Source organism: Eutrigla gurnardus (genome assembly GCF_963514095.1).
Source record: "Eutrigla gurnardus genome assembly, chromosome: 21".
Classification (NCBI taxonomy): Eukaryota; Metazoa; Chordata; class Actinopteri; order Perciformes; family Triglidae; genus Eutrigla; species Eutrigla gurnardus.
Genome location: NC_139932.1, coordinates 1,950,001 through 1,966,135, shown reverse-complemented (window position 1 = coordinate 1,966,135; position 16,135 = coordinate 1,950,001). Strand labels below are relative to the sequence as shown.

General features: G+C 44.3%; 3 protein-coding genes across 3 annotated transcripts in view; 2 read left to right on the top strand and 1 right to left on the bottom strand.

Moving 5' to 3' along the window:
- The first annotated feature begins 1,862 nt into the window (after positions 1 to 1,862).
- On the top strand, positions 1,863 to 10,998 carry LOC311031862 (zinc finger protein aebp2-like). The gene is made up of 8 exons (XM_084038396.1): positions 1,863 to 2,537; positions 6,888 to 7,113; positions 7,840 to 7,947; positions 8,030 to 8,216; positions 9,014 to 9,138; positions 9,238 to 9,305; positions 10,332 to 10,445; positions 10,556 to 10,998. Exons 1-8 carry the CDS (start codon positions 2,017 to 2,019, stop codon positions 10,566 to 10,568), a joined length of 1,362 nt encoding a protein of 453 aa, XP_083894522.1. The 5' UTR covers positions 1,863 to 2,016; the 3' UTR covers positions 10,569 to 10,998.
- A 950-nt stretch (positions 10,999 to 11,948) lies between these two features.
- ndufa5 (NADH:ubiquinone oxidoreductase subunit A5) lies at positions 11,949 to 15,034 on the top strand. Its single transcript, XM_084038563.1, has 5 exons — positions 11,949 to 12,038; positions 12,922 to 12,966; positions 13,078 to 13,194; positions 14,175 to 14,240; positions 14,870 to 15,034. The coding sequence occupies exons 1-5, from the start codon at positions 12,018 to 12,020 to the stop codon at positions 14,969 to 14,971; spliced, it is 351 nt and encodes a 116-aa protein (XP_083894689.1). The 5' UTR covers positions 11,949 to 12,017; the 3' UTR covers positions 14,972 to 15,034.
- Positions 15,035 to 15,526: 492 nt separating this feature from the next.
- The window catches only part of cog5 (component of oligomeric golgi complex 5), a 60,928-nt gene continuing 60,319 nt past the window's right edge, over positions 15,527 to 16,135 (bottom strand). Inside the window, exon 22 of the mRNA XM_084038498.1 lies at positions 15,527 to 15,786. Coding sequence (XP_083894624.1) covers positions 15,657 to 15,786 — 130 coding nt within the window. The 3' untranslated portion in view covers positions 15,527 to 15,656. The remainder of the gene's footprint in view (positions 15,787 to 16,135) is intronic.

Below are 16,135 nucleotides of genomic sequence, written 5' to 3'. Positions count from 1 at the left end.
TTTTCAGAAACACATTCCGGTGAACTTTTGTCATAAAATAAGAGAAAGTTTCCAAATGAGCCGCCAGGTTGGTCGGTTTGAAATCCAGGAGCAGACAGGCCACCAGTGAAAGCGTTCGTCCAATCAGGTGCAGCCATGCGTGTGCGTGATTGTATGAAGGAGAGCACCTGTCAATCATCCTCCTAGTGGCAGCCCACCAAGTGTGCAATACTGGCAAGCGATAAACGTTGTTTACAGTAATATGGCAGCTGCGGAGCCAAAGAGGAGACTTTTTCAATAAATGAATCTAGTATTTTATAGGTTCAAATAGACACAAAATCTTGTTTTTATTCATTCTACTGGTAGTCCGTTTTGCTCAAATAGAAATAGAGGCCTGTCTCTAATTCTGGCCTCCTTCCGATAAAGGCCTGGGCCGCGATGCGCTTGAGTAAATAAAGAGGCCCGGGTCTGTATTAGAGGCTTTAACGATATCTTACTGGTCAAGAAGAAAAGTGGCCACCACGTGGCTTTTTAGTCCTTGAAACTCCTTCAGCTGACTCCTACGATCAATGTATTTGGACGATGGATGTATTTTTTTTTATTATTCATTTCCATAAAAATGTTATCAATATGACCATTAATGTATTCCTTGCTATTGGCATGTTATGAGGATTTCAAGTAATATTCCCGACCCGGGAATCGAACCCTGGGACCCTCTCGCTGTGAGGCGACAGTGCTACCCACCGTGCAGCCTGTGTTTCAGATCCTCAAACTACAACATAAAATATAAGTTTATATGATTGCTCCATGTGTTGAAAGTAAAGAATGATTCCAAACCTATATCAGCCATGTGAAAAAGGATGCGACTGCAATCAAACATTTGTAATAACTGGCAATGACTCTTTTGCATCACTGTGGAGGAATTTTGGCCCATTCAACTTTGCAGAATTGTTTTGATTCAGCCACAATGGAGGGTCTCCAGCATGAAGTGCATGTTTAAGTAATGAAGAAATGGGTCAAAGGCATACAGTGCGCATAATCAGGAAGTAAGAATTCACAGACAGCCAATTATTTTCTCCGGCCCAGAGAAAATAATTGGACGTGGTTTTGACAGTCCTGCCCCCGCCACAGAGGACTTTTTGGAACTTTGTTCTGTCAGTGCTTTTAATGTTCGTACACCTATTAGTATATTACAATTATTTCAAGCAATATAACAGAAAGTGTTCTGAATAGAATAGCCTATGATGCCTTTAATTTCAATGCAACAAGTCGGCCATTTAGATTGTACGGGTCAGAGCTGCACTGCCTGAGTGCAGCGAGCTGTAGTGTAGGCGAAGAACCGGTACAGTCATGGAGGCAAAGATTGGCTAAAAGACCGGTGCTGCCTGCAGGAATATACACCTTGCTGTGAGAAGAACGTGCCTTTTCAGCACTTTCTGAGTTGGATTTTTTTTTTGTTTGTTGTCGGAACACGTGCAGCTGAGAGGCCACAATGCCGAAGATCGTCTATGTTTACTACGATGACTCACTCGTTAAAAAGGTTCACCGTGCTTTTAACCACCTTTTAGAAAAGTTATTGTTTCCTTCCCATCTTCTATTTTATCACTTCCATCAAGATTACTTATAACTTTATCTTAATTAGCTCAATGTATAGATATTTACTCGGAAATGTGTTTTTGTTTACACATATGTATCTACATTTATAAATAACTCATGATATCAGAGTTTGGTCTTTTTTCGTTGGCCAGTGTAAAAAAGCCGTAATTTAAGACGCTAAACTATATGAAAAAAATAATAATTTACAGGCCCCGCTGTCTAGAGATGCACTTTCAAAGTTATTGCTGGATGCATGTTTATGTACCAAGCGAGTCATCTTCGTAAATAGAAGAGCTTTGGCCACACGGAGCACCTACGTCATGCAAACCCCCTGCTGTGTTTTACGCTTGAAGCTGAAAGTGTGAGTGGAGGAAGAAGGGCAGCCGGAGGGCAACTTTTCGAGTGGAGCATCACAAAAATAGCTTTCCGTGTTTTTCCAAAATGGCTCAGATAACGAGCGAAGGGGCCGGAGATTCCCAGCCGAAGTCGAATCAAAACGGAACCGGGGAAACAGCAGAAACCGGCGAGGAGGGACAGGCCGTGCCGGACCCCAAACAGGAACCGGGCGACAACAACGAGAACAGAGCAGGAATGGACGTGAACAGTGGTCGCCGTGCGGCGGAGGAGGACGGGGACAACCTGTCTCCTGTTCCCGGCGCCGATGAAGAAACGGCGGTACCGAGCGAAAAGACCAACAACGATGAAGGGGAATCCGGCGATAAACTCTCTGAACTGGGGAAAAGTCCCGCACAGGGGAGTTTGGCGAGTAGCACTGATTCCGCACAAGAGGGCTCACGGGTGCTGAAACAAGAACAAAGAGAGGGAGAGAACGTGTCCTCCTCGCTGCCGACCGACCACACAAAGACCGCGGAGAAAGCCGAGCACGGCACCAAGACACCAGCCGGCGTGGAGGTGACTTCGTCGAACGGAGAGCCGCTCAGTCGGATGGATTCAGAAGACAGGTCCGTAAAGTACTAAGCGGCATGACGAGGCCTCGCGCTGGTGTGTAGGACGACCACAAAGTGACGTGAGGTCACGCCACGATGCTAAGTTTGCCGTTTAAAGTGTTAGCCAAGAACAGTTCGTTAACGGACGAAAGTGTTTACTAAATAGTTGGACCGGGCAAACCATCGTGTGTTAGAGTAACGTTAGCCGACTGAACGCTAGCTTGAACCCCGAAACAAACGTCCCTCTGGGTGTTTCAGGAAAGTTTGAACCGAGCTAGAACCTAGGGAGAAAACAAAAACGTTCCCCAAGCCGCGACACTGCATATCCCTGGAACGTTTCGGAACCCCTCGCAGGGTTTCGAAGTTATTATCCACGGTGACGTTACTTGTTTTTAAAATGGTCGTATCTTACAACAACACATGGCAGCAGGAATCTCCGACTATCGTGAAAATGTCTCAGCTCACAGCTTTTCCATTCATTCACCGGTGACCACGCGGTGGGACGTAGTCATTGGCCGCGACAGGCGTCTCTTTACCCGCAGCTTTTTCCATCGTCCCCCCCCAGGCGGTCGGCGGGAGCAACCTCCAACCCGGAGCAGTCGTGGTACATAGTAGCTCACACACGTTATTTTTCAGGCACGTTATCACTGTAATAGTCTACTCTGTACATGAATACATGCGCGATGAGTTCCTCATTTAGACAGAAGAATAGAAACGAGTCCTTCCCCTCCGGTGGTTCTGTGGGACCCAATCAGGGTTGATATGTAAAGTAGTTAGAAGAGACAATGTTTGGATCCTATTTTAATTGTTCCATGAATGACACAAAGTGTTTGTCAATTTAAAAAAATCATTTTTCAAGTGGAGAAAGTCTCAGTTTGTCGTAGTATTGCATTAGTTTAGTGTGAACGCTCACTACGTCTCCTATTGGTTGGTACTAGCTAGCAAGCAGCGTCATAGTTTGATTTCCAGGATGGAAAAGTCTATTGGATTTTGATCAAAAAGTGTTTTTTTTTTGTTTTGTTTTTTTTACATCTATCTTAAACTATAATTTATTCCCCAAAAATACATACATATTCCCCATTAGATGTGAAATGTTACAGCTAATCTTAACATGCTGAAGTCAAATGTATTTCCTTATGGATGATATATACGATTTATCATTTTTAACACTAAGTGGTTCTGATTAATTTCTCAAATTAACTTTAGTGATCCATATCTTAAACGGGGCTGCATGGTGGTGTAGTGGGTAGCACTCTCGCCTCACAGCAAGAGGGTCCTGGGTTCGATTCCCGGGTCGGCCAGGGTTCCTTCTGTGTGGAGTTTGCATGTTCTCCCCGTGTACGCGTGAGCTCTCTCCGGCTTCCTCCCACAGTCCAAAGACATGCAAGATGGGGATAGGTTCATTGATGACTCTAAATTGACCATAGGTGTGAATGTGAGCGTGAATGGTTGTTTGTCTCTACATGTCGGCCCTGCGATAGACTGGCGTCCTGTCCAGGATTTACCCTGCCTTCGCCCAATGACAGCTGGGATCGGCTCCAGCCCCCCCGTGACCCTGAATACAGGATAAGCGGTAGACGATGGATGGATGGATGGATGGATGGATCCATATCCTAAACATCCAAAGACTGCTACAGATCAACTCCAGGGCTACGAACCAATGTCAGATTTGAGCCTTTCTGGCATCAGTGCTTAAGATTGAACATAAAGCTAAACAAACATGGGTAGTTGATTAACTCTGAAAAGTGGAGAGAGTATCTGACTAGGAAGGAGCGATGTCACACATGAAAATGGTGACATCATAGTGACACACAGCCACACTGGTGAACGGTCAAACAACACATTTTCAAATGGAGTTTAATAATCAATCAGCACCAAAATACAGAATATAGATGATTGTTGAAATGATGAATTGCAGATTTGATTATGAATGCTTCGGCTACTCTTGGAAAAGCTCTTAAGAAGTTGAACTTCCCTTTAGGCTCTGTGACGGACTGAAGCTGTGACTCATTCAGTGAAGTTGTGATGCTGTGGGTTAAATCCCCAATCTTTGCCAGGAATCATTGAACCACGTTCAGCACATAAACGTCAGTCATGCCAACAACGTGGGACACGACCCAACTGACACTGTTGTGAAACTACTGTGCACACCTACACAGCAGTACAGTATGAGTAAGCGTACAGGCTTTAGGGCTGCTGTGATCACTGACACACCACTGCTCATCGTCCCATTTCATTGATTCCAGACTAACTTACCAGTACTACTAACTATTACCAGTAATACTAACTATTCTCCACTTATCCATATCATAACAACAATGTCTTAGGTACGATACATGCCTAAATATCTCTATGCCCATTTGAAATCACACCACAGCAACAATCTACATCAGGAAAAATAATGGAACATAAAAATGTGTTTTTGGGTTAATTACATATACATGTATGTATTAATCTGATATCCTTTTACTTGAGAGGATACGTATATGTGTGAACATGCCTTGGTTACTTCAGGAGTCACCGTTTACCAAACGTCTTCGTCAGTGGGTTAACCATCTTGCCCGAAGGCAATTTTTACTTGTGAATGGCACAATTGAGGCATTTTATTTCTTCAAATTTGTCCGTGACGCCAATCAGCGTTGCTATTCTCCTCTCGTCGTCACTGAATCAGAAATGAAGACCAAACATATGGTAGCGGTCTGTGGTCTCCCAGAGCTCCCCGATAGTATCTCACATTTACACAGAACGAAACCGAGTACAAACCAGAGACTAATCACACGCTACGTTAATGCTGATGCGACGTTATTTTAAGTGTTTTCAGAGCAGCTACAACGTTAGCATAGCCTAGCTGTGATCGATCCGAATGCCATTCAGGAAACTTCGACTTAACAAACCATGACTTCAGACTTGTTACCGTCGTTGTCGTCATGTTTTTACTTCGGCTTGGCTTTTATCCGTTAATAGCTGTTAAATCACAACACGGTTGTTTGAGTTCAGCATATACTGCTGTAGTAAAACCGGTGATATGTTTTGCTATTCAGACTGGATTAATTTACCGAGCACCTCTGGGTGACCACTTAAAGGAGTATGGCGCTGGTCCACCTCAAAGGTCAGTCCACCTTAAGTGTGCTGGAGCAGCCAGAGCTGTTGCTAACTCCCTTTACTCATAATCAGCTGGATGACAACAAGACAGGAGCTTAGCTTGTTTCCTCTCTTGAGGAGTTGTAGCATTTCTTCAACCACGAATAAGCGCTACCCACAATGCACTACTACAGCTGTAATGTTACTGCTTACTTCATACGCGCTGTATGGCGCATCGCCATGCCTATAACATAGTAGGGAAAACACTGCAATCATTGACATGTTCTACTCTGGTTACACACATTGAGGTCAGAGGTCAGACAGGTGAAGTTAAGGTTAATGTTACAGTAGTGAACGATATGCTAACGCATCAACAGATTCCGGGTTTTTAGCTGAACTAGATTCAAACGTTTTTTGAATCGTTTCAGTCCTTTATGAAGCAGATGCACAAACGCCTGATTCTCAGGTTCCAACTTGATCCAAGAATTTCATAACTCAGGTGAAAGGTCAAATGTGCTGCCTCAGACTCCAACCTCCATAACAAGACATTTATCTACACTGCATCTATTCTGAGTCATGTGGGTTGTTGTGTATGTACGAGGGATTTGACTTTTGGTTAGATATGCTTTGATATAGCGACACCCAGTAACTAACCAGTAACTAACCAGTAACTAATCGGGTCATTTTTAAGCAAAGCAAAGTGACATACCAGAGACTCAATAAGCTGATGGCACATTATAACCATCCAGTTTGAATGTTGTACATGTCTTATTTTATTGTCTGTTGACTTTGCTGATGTTGATTTATTTTGATGAGGTTTCTGGTATCAACTTTTATTGGATTCTAATCAATTGATATGCATTGTAAAATGTTGAGTTAGTGGTCTCTACGACGGCCAATCAGAAGAGCTGATAAGATTCTGCAACGGTTTTAATATTTTAAACATTTCCAACATTCGTCTTCTTTCAAAGCTGTTCTTAAAGTCACTCTGAGAGTGACACAGTGGGACACGCCACAGCCAACTCCATGACCCCAGTGTGTGTGAAACAGCTGTATACACACACACACACACACACACACACACACACACACACAGCTCGCCACGTTGCGTCCTGTCTGAACAGCTGAAATGGGTTAACCTATAGAGCGGTTAACTGTTTGTTAAACCAGTGTGTTCTATACGTTCTATTATTTTTCTGTTTACTTTGGATTTTATTTTGTCAGGAGTCCATTTGTAGTATCCTCTTTCTTATGTCTTCTGTTTGTGTGTGTGTGTGTGTACAGTATCGGCAGCACCCTGATGGACATGGAGAGCACGGCATCCAGTGGCCGCTCCACTCCTGCCATGCTCAACGGTCACGGTGCGGTGGCGGGGGGCGGCTCGGCTCCGGGCGGGGGCAAGTCTCTGAGCTACACGTGCTGCTGGGATCACTGCCAGCTGCTGTTTCCCAGCAGCCCCGACCTCGCCGAACACATCCGAGCCACGCATGTGGACGGGCAGAGAGGGGGGGTGAGTGTTTGTAGGAAGGTGAAGGCCTCTGAGGTCCACCAGGCAGCTGGGTCACTGGATCGCTGGATCACCAGCAATGAGTGTACAAGAGTGTATTTAGGAAATGTTGAGGTGCCCTTTCACCCGCATGCCAAATGATGTGTTTCACAGCCGGTGGCAGTTGCGCTGCATGTTATTTAGGGTTTTCATGTTTTGCAGATCTTTATCTGTTGTTTTAAATGTTTTTCCTGGGAATCTTCCCAAGTAGGGCTAGATATAAATGTCTTCATTAGTAGGACAACTATGTTTCTATATACAACTACAACTTATTTCTCTGCATATATGAAAAGTAGTTTATTATGTAAACATGAAATGATATGACAATAGTTAATTGTTAACCAACATGTTGGTAACATCAAACGAAACTCTCTCTACCACCTCAAATGTAACACTTTACAGTTTATTTAAATATTTATTGGTTGATCTTCCAATTATTCATCAGTCCCTTTTCTACATCCACACAGCACTTAGCCACCTAGAATATAATAGGCTGTTTTTTACATGGAGTCTGGTGTAGTGCTCACTCCACATGAACTGCTACATTGCATCACTTCCTGCAAACTTAAAGGTCTTCTTTGCCACAGAGAGCAGAACAAAGGTGTGGTCTTCCATTCAGGCCAATGAAGCGCTGCTGCTCCTGTCTGTGTGTTGACTCGTGGTGTGTTTGTGTGTGTGTGCGCCCTGCAGGTGTTTGTGTGTCTGTGGAAGGGCTGCAAAGTGTACAACACGCCGTCCACCAGTCAGAGCTGGCTGCAGAGACACATGCTGACCCACAGCGGAGACAAGCCTTTCAAGGTGACCACACACACCTCAGCTGTAAATGTTCACTCCCATGAAGCCGTGTGCAAAATCAACTGAATCATGTGTGTTCCTGCAGTGTGTGGTGGGGGGCTGCAACGCCACCTTCGCCTCTCAGGGGGGGCTCGCCCGTCACGTGCCCACCCACTTCAGCTCACAGAGCTCCTCCAAACTGTCCAGTCAGGGCAAAGTCAAGGAGGAGTCTCCATCCAAAGCTGGGCTCAACAAGAGGAGGAAACTCAAGAACAAGCACCGACGCTCCCTCCGTATGTTCCACACACACACGCACGCATGGACACACACACGCACGCACACACGCATATTAATGTTCATATTGGTCCACCCTGCCACGGTGACGGTCCAGGTCAGAGGTCATATCAGGAACGTCTCCCAGCTGGATTTCGGGTGAACTAGATCGCGTCACTAAACACTTATTTGGTTCACTGAAGACATGATGTACTAATTGTGATAATTTGACAAAAAATGGCTGATAGGCTGCAGAGATGAAGGGATCCTGTTTTGGACAGACTATAATATATATATATATATATATATATATATATATATATATATATATATATATATATATATATGAACTATATGAATATAAACTGATTGAAAGTTCTATTTCTAGATAGAAGCATCTCTTACTGAGTTTTTTCTTCTTTTTGTTTGGCCTCTATAACTTTAAATAACTACTAGTAGGTTTCATTGAATTAGTACATCATGACATGTCATCATTTTTAATTAATAGGAAAAGAGATTTGAAGTTCTGACCCATTATCCCATTACTTTCCCTGAAGTTTTAGATTCAGGTTGCAGTATCGTTGCAGCATCTGTATTGAGATATGAAGTCCATCCCACTTCTGTTCTTGTGACCACACTAGTCTGTAGACTGAAGTCCTGTAGGAGCTGGTGCTGTTGTTGGATCCACTGGGCTGTTTTCAGCTCACCATTTAACATTCTACCTGACTTTTGCTGAAGTGTTACCTCCCTGAGCTTTAAGTGAAAGACACAGTGGTCATCAGATCCATAACTTACACCCATTTTTTTGTATTTCCAGCCCGACCTCATGACTTCTTTGATGCTCAGACCATGGATGCCATCCGCCATCGAGCCATCTGCCTCAACCTGGCAACACACATCGAGAGTCTGGGCAACGGACACAGCGTGGTCTTCCACAGCACAGTGGGCACACACACACACACACACACACACACACACAGTGCAGCATGCCGTGTTGTTGTGAACAGCAGAGCGTTGTCTGATGCCGTGTGTTGTGTTCAGGTAATAGCCAGGAGGAAAGAGGACTCTGGGAAAGTGAAGGTCTTGCTGCACTGGACACCTGAAGACATGTAAGTCCTGCTCCTCTTCCTCTCTGCTGCCAGGAAACCTAATCACACATCAGATTGGTATGCAGATATGAGTTAATAAGTCACATCCAACGGCTGCGATGACCTCTGAGATGACCTTGGATTCATGGGAACATCCAACTCTTGGAGCCTCTGGTCAGAGTGGTTATTCTCCCTGTAATGTGCAACAGCAGCATTACACGTGTTGAAGACGTTCTGTTTCCACCATGGAGGCTTTTCACTAATACCATCCATCTTCTGACACTTTACCAGACTCATCTGTAAATCTCTAAAAAAACACCATTTCATCTGCTGTGCATTCTTTGGCAGCACATGAAGCCCTTTACAATGTCAGCTGTCATCTTTAACAGCATTTCCTGGGGAAAGACGGATGTGTTTGATGGGGATCACATTAATGCTGTTTAGGAATCGAATCAGATTTGAATATTGAACTATATAATAATATATAGTAATGTATAGTATTAGTATAACATGTAATACTACTACTATCTAATACTAATTTGAATAGTATTATAGAGAAACATTGCCAGCTGTCGATAACAGCCCAAAATAAAAGGTGTTAAATGGTCTCCGGTCTGATCTGGATCACAGACGTTGTTTTCTCTTGCTGTTAGAACACGGTGTCTCTCTGACATCATTATTCCTCGTTCACCTGACCCAACATTTAATTCAGTGACTTTGCCGCTCTGTAGGACCAGGGGACCTTCTGCTTTTACTAATGTAGCACATTTAGTTGTAATCCTGAGCCTGTTTGCTAAAGTTACATGGAACGCTCAGATCAGTGCAGTTTTATTCTCACTGCAACAAGTCACCTTTACTTTTTCAACAATTCCCCTGTGAAAAAAGCCTGTGAAATCCTGGAGGGACTGACGTGTAGACACTCTTCCTCTAGAAAGCATGTTAGAAATGCTGCACGCGACACAGCTCTCGGATCATCAGGAAGGTTTCCTGAAGCTGCAGCGGGAAGTAAAGTGCAGATGTGAGTTTGTTGTGTTCTTGTGCCGCCAGGCTGCCAGATGTGTGGGTGAACGAGAGCGACCGACTTACGCAGAAGACCAAGGTGGTTCATCTGTCCAAACTCCCCACAGACACGGCTGTCCTCCTGGACCCCAACATCTACAGGTGTGTGTCTGTCTGTCTGTCTGTCTGTCTGTCTGTCTGTGTGACATATAAAGGTACTTTTGGATCTTGGAATAAGAGTAGAAAACATGTTTCCCTTGTTTCTCCTGCAGGATGTTCTTCTAACCGCCTCCAGAGTATCTCCACTGTCACTTCCTGCTAATCCACATTGAGGACAAGATCCTTTCCTTTACGTTTCCATCTCGACACGCCTCCTCCCGGCGTCCCGGAGGATGCTGGGAATTTAGTGGCGTATGTTGTGTTCTCTGCATTAGGTGCTGAGACCCCAGAGGACACGTTGCGTGTTTTAGGTAACTACTAGACTGAAAACTGACAGAAGTGTAACTGTAGACAGACACGTGTAGCAAGAAGCTCTCTTTGTAAATACTTGAGATTTGTAATATATTTTTATACTTTTAATTTTTTACCGTACTGTAGATAGATGCCGTTTTTTCTGTCAAACATGTCAAATAGGTGTTTAAAAGCTGATAATATTGATCATGTGCGTATAGCTGGCATTGCTCGGTTTGATGTCATTAAACTTTTCCAACCTCAACTCAGTCGGAGTCTTCACTTCAGCAGCATCGAGTTTGTTTACAGGGGATCATCACCGAGGAGACACACACACACACACACACACACACACACACACACACACACACAGTCCAGCATGTGGAGTTTGCAACCACATTGACATTGTGATTTGTACGTGTTCTTCAATTTCTCTGGAAATGTGTGTGACTCTATCGTCTTCTTGTGATGTCTGCCTCGTAAAGCATGCTGGAATTGATTTAAACTATTATTATTTTTATCAACCACACAAGATATGTTTGACAGCTTAAACTTTTATGGAACAACATAAGACTAATAATCTACAATCCAGCGATAAATGCACAAAAAATAGCATTTTCTACCAAACACGGTGTCGCCTCCTAAAAGCCAATCAACCCTTCGAGGAGGCGACAGCAAGGCGTTTCCCATCATGCCCTGGGTCTTGCTGTCGGTGGAGAGCAACTGTGGTTTCCTTGATCTGGTGAGATTGGCGTTGCCCACGTGTGCATGACGACGGAGAGTCAGACACATCTAACCAGCATGCATTGTGGGCGACCCGGCTCCTCTCCAACGGACCTACTATTGGGCCGGACATTGCTAGAACACGCTACAAAACATGGCCGCCTGACTGTCACAGCAGAGAGAAACATGATGTGGGAGAGACAGTACGAGAACTTGGTTATTGTTATGGCCAATCTAGTATGAAATTACAAACTTAATAGTAAACATAACAAGGCCCCTTTAATTAAACGTAATTCACGCTACAGTTCACCACAGTTTTTACCATTAATTTACGGGACAGGAAGAAGACATTATTATTTAATCGGATTTAGTGAGTACATTTTGTTTTGTTTGCTTTTAGCTTGTTTCTAATGTAAAACAATGGCTTGTATTACATCCTCCGGTACAGCTGGGGGCGCTATGCATCAATATACGATATGGTTGCAACCCGCCATCACACTAAAAGAAGAAGAAGCCTACGTCATATTCAGTCACCGGAAGTCGTCCTGTCCGCAGAGAAGAATGGCGGGGCTGCTGAAGAAGGTACGAGTAGAGGTCGCGGTTTAGTTTAGCGTGATGAAGAAACGGCACGAACGGAGACCTGTTTCTCTCACGGTTACCGACACGGCGGCCGCTGGCAGGTCGCAGTGAGCGGACGAGTTAGTTAGCTAGCTCCGCTGTGTGTTTGTGGTGGGACTGATGCAAACAACGGCTCTTTAACGGCAACATTCATATAGTGATGAGAACATCAGCGTTACCAGCTAACCTGCAGCAGGTCATTTTACGGCGTTTCTTGCTGGAAGGACACCGCTGGACTGTTGAAATTTAAATGAAATTCTCAATATAATCGATGGTCGTTGAATAGTTGACTGATTTCCACGGAGCCGCGTCTGTGAGTCGGCTTGTTGAAGTGTCTGTTTAACAGAGCAAATCCCCGAAATGACTTCTCAACTTCAAATCTGATGACTTTAACTAGTTCGGCCCCAACATTTCGGGTCAAAATAACCTGGTTTATTGGGATAAATAAAATGCATTCAAAATAACTTTGCACATGTGTGCTACTGTCTCGGGCTGTAGAAACACAAATATTGTTACCACCTGTACAGGACGATTATCCAGTTGACGTCATAGAACCAGTGGAGTCTCCTGAACACATGCCGTCTTTCTGCCTGTGAAGAGGGAAAACTCACAATCTGGGGAATGACCAAGTTGTTTCTTCAGGCAAAAATAGATTAGGTGTTTAAAATTTAAATAAGCTGCTTTATTTTGGGCGTTTGATGAATGCAGGACATTTTGACACAGGGTGCATACAGAATATGAGGACGTCACGAGGGTGAAGCAAAGCCAGCGTTGGTCAGAAGGCAGTTTGAAGTTGATGAAGGTCAAGAAGAGGAGCTTAACAAGTGTGTGTCCTGTTCTCTTCCAGACAACCGGCCTGGTCGGCCTGGCCGTGTCCCACAACCCTCATGAGGTGAGCAGCTGTTTGTGAACGCAGCACGCGGGTCCAGTCCAGATGTGTAGCAGTCTGTTTCCTATATATAGTAATATAATATTCCACTCACTAATCTGCTGTGTCTCTCAGCGTCTGAGGATCCTGTACTCTAAGATCCTGTCGTCCGTCCAGACCATGCCCCAGGACGCCGCCTACAGGAAGTACACGGAGCAGCTGGTCAGCGAGAGGTTCGACCACGTCAAAACGGTGAGGGAGGCAATACTATGCATGTCAATCACTTTTACTAGGAATAGGCCAAGTCCCTCCCCTTCCCCCCATGGTACTATATTTTGGAATAAATATGAGCGGTAGTCAACAGAGTCAAATAATAGTTTAATCCTGTTTGTATTGTACCATGAATTACACGTGATGTTTGTCCATTTAAAAGTCTCATTTGATCATCTAACCGTTGCATGTGGGTGTTTATTATCCGGTACGCCGCACTACGTCCCGGTCAGTTTCTGCTCTGGTACCGCTGACACCACAAGTCTGAAGCCGACCCAGAATCCCCGTGTCCTACAGTCATCAACAGTATTTTCAGTCATACATCGTCTCGATAGCGGGGGAGATCCGAGTTGAACACTGAGAGGTAATGAGAGGAACGGCCTCTCGACTAAAGCCGACGTCATGTCCACATTGCGTACCCGTGCATGTACTCGTGCACGAGTCATACCGTTCTTAAATCCACCTCTTCCAAGCGTGGTGGGCCGAGGAAGCGTACCGTTCTTAAGTACGGGATGGAGCATCACACCGGCCAAACAATCCAGACTTCAGGCTCCATGGTGGCTGGATGCGGTCCGGTTGGTGGAGTGTGTGTGGCCCTGAAGGCACCGCGTTCATTTCGAGTCAAAGAGACCAGAAAGCTGCTTTAGGGCGGGGCTACCTTATAACAGGTTGCTACCAATGCAGTTAGCTACGAATACTACATAAACACTTGGCTTCATAATTCAAGGTCAAAATTACAGCTTCACACCAGAATCCATATGGATCCAGATCCAGTAGGGTGCTGCTCTGTTCATCAGGTCCACTCGTCTGAACTGAGAATCCTGAGCATCGTGTTCTCGTCCTGCTCGATGTGCAAAGTGTCCTGAGAGAACCGTTGTTGTGATGTGACACTATGAATAAAATGGAATGGAACCTTTATTATATACAGTGTGTGTTTATACGATGAAACTGTGTCTTCTTAGGAGCCGGATGTGGAGAAGCTGGAGAAGAAGATCAACTGTGGGCAGATTGAAGAAGTTATTTTCCAGGTCGGTTTTCATTCATGCATCTGACTGTTGGTTCTATTATTCTGATTACTATTAGAATTACTACGTTTGTACCTGGTTTTACATCTTGTACTCATTCCTCTCGTGGAGCAGGGAAATATGCTGTTTGGACTTTATATAGAAACCCAGAGTCTGAAGAAGAAGTGTCGCGTTGCTGCCAGGGATTCCCATTAAGAGAATTTTGGTCATATGACCTTCCAGCTCGTTGACATCACTCTCCTCCAGAGCAGTTTACAGTCCACCACCCGTCTCAACAATGTTTTCATCACAAGCTGCTTTTGATGAATACCCATCTCCATGTGCATTTAATTAACATTTATAGTGTAACATGGGTTCAGGATTCAGCTTGTGATGACAATGTGGCTGCTAATTAGAGCTAAGAGCAAAAGCATGAATCCATTCTGCCGCTCCCAGAGCATTATGGAAAATGTAGTCCTTTTAATATAACGTAAGACATTTGGCCTCAAACTCATTCTGTGTGCCTTACTTTTAATTGACCTTCATATTTAATAACCGATGTTCTCATCCCACGTGCAGCTAGTACTAGTACTTCAGAAGTGTGTATTTTGTGACTGGGCTGCTCTCGATGATTGCTGGACTGTTGTGTGCAGGCCGAGTGTGAGCTGGCTCTGTCCAGGAAGATGTCCACGTGGAAACCCTGGGAGCCGCTGATAGAAGAGTCTCCTCCCAACCAGTGGAAATGGCCCATCTGAACTCTGACCTCTCTGCTTCTCATGAAGTACTGTACAAATAAACGCTGTGCAATCATCTCCCCATTTATTGTCAAGATTCACATGAATGAATGACTTGCTGACAGCTGCATCATCATCATCAAATAGACTCAGAGATCTTACAGCTGAGATGAACCAGACAGACAGTTTCACGGCTATTATATTTGTGTTATTATATTTAGTGGAGGGGGAACTATTCAGCATACACGCCAGATTGCAAATAGAAAATCTACGTTTTTGGGAACAATTGCTTCTTCAGTCCACTAGATGGTGCTGATGTTTCTCTGGTGGTCATGGATGGAGTCGGCTGGAAACAAGTGGAGGTGTTCAGTCGGTCGTTGATTGACAAACACATTTAGCTACAATAAAACTAAATAAGTGAGATGAACCGAGTGGAAACAATATACGTCATAGCAATACTACGTTTAAAATCGCAATAAGATCGTATCGTGTCTTAAATATGACAATGATGTCGTATCCTGCTGATTCATACTAATATCAAGCTTTGGTCTCTCAAAGATGAGTCTGGGGAAATGGTCAAATCCAAATGTTTTGTTTAACATTAGAAGTAAAGACTTTAATGTCAAATATTCAGGTTTCCCTCCACAAACAAGATAGTCTTGATAAAGTAAGAAAGCAGAGCTGCTGGTGTCGTACATCATCAGCATCATGTGCCTCGGCCCTCCTGGGACACGCTGCTGGCTCTCTGTAACAGCTGGAGCATGATGGGATAGATGGGAGCGAACTCCTTCCCCTGCCGAGCCCTCACCGACTGCACGTAGGCCTCCAGAGCGCCCCTTAGAGACAACAGAGGGTCATCACACATCAGAGTGGAATATTTAAACCGCTGTTTTCAAGCGTTCAGAGTTAATATGGGATTTAAAGAGTAACTAAACCCTCACAGGTATCTGGTATTAGTAGAGTTGGCGGGTGATTCGGGTCCAGATCTTGACATTTATTGGTTCATAAATATACATAGTGAATGCCCTCTAGTGGTGGAAACCGACCATTTCATTTATTTTGGGCTGATCTAGTCGGTAGTGATGTTCATGTAGACAGCTTTGGTCACCAGTGAGTTTCTATATAAACATACATCTGCAGCAAGCTACGAGTCTGCAAGTCAGTGTGACCGACCTGAATGGAGTC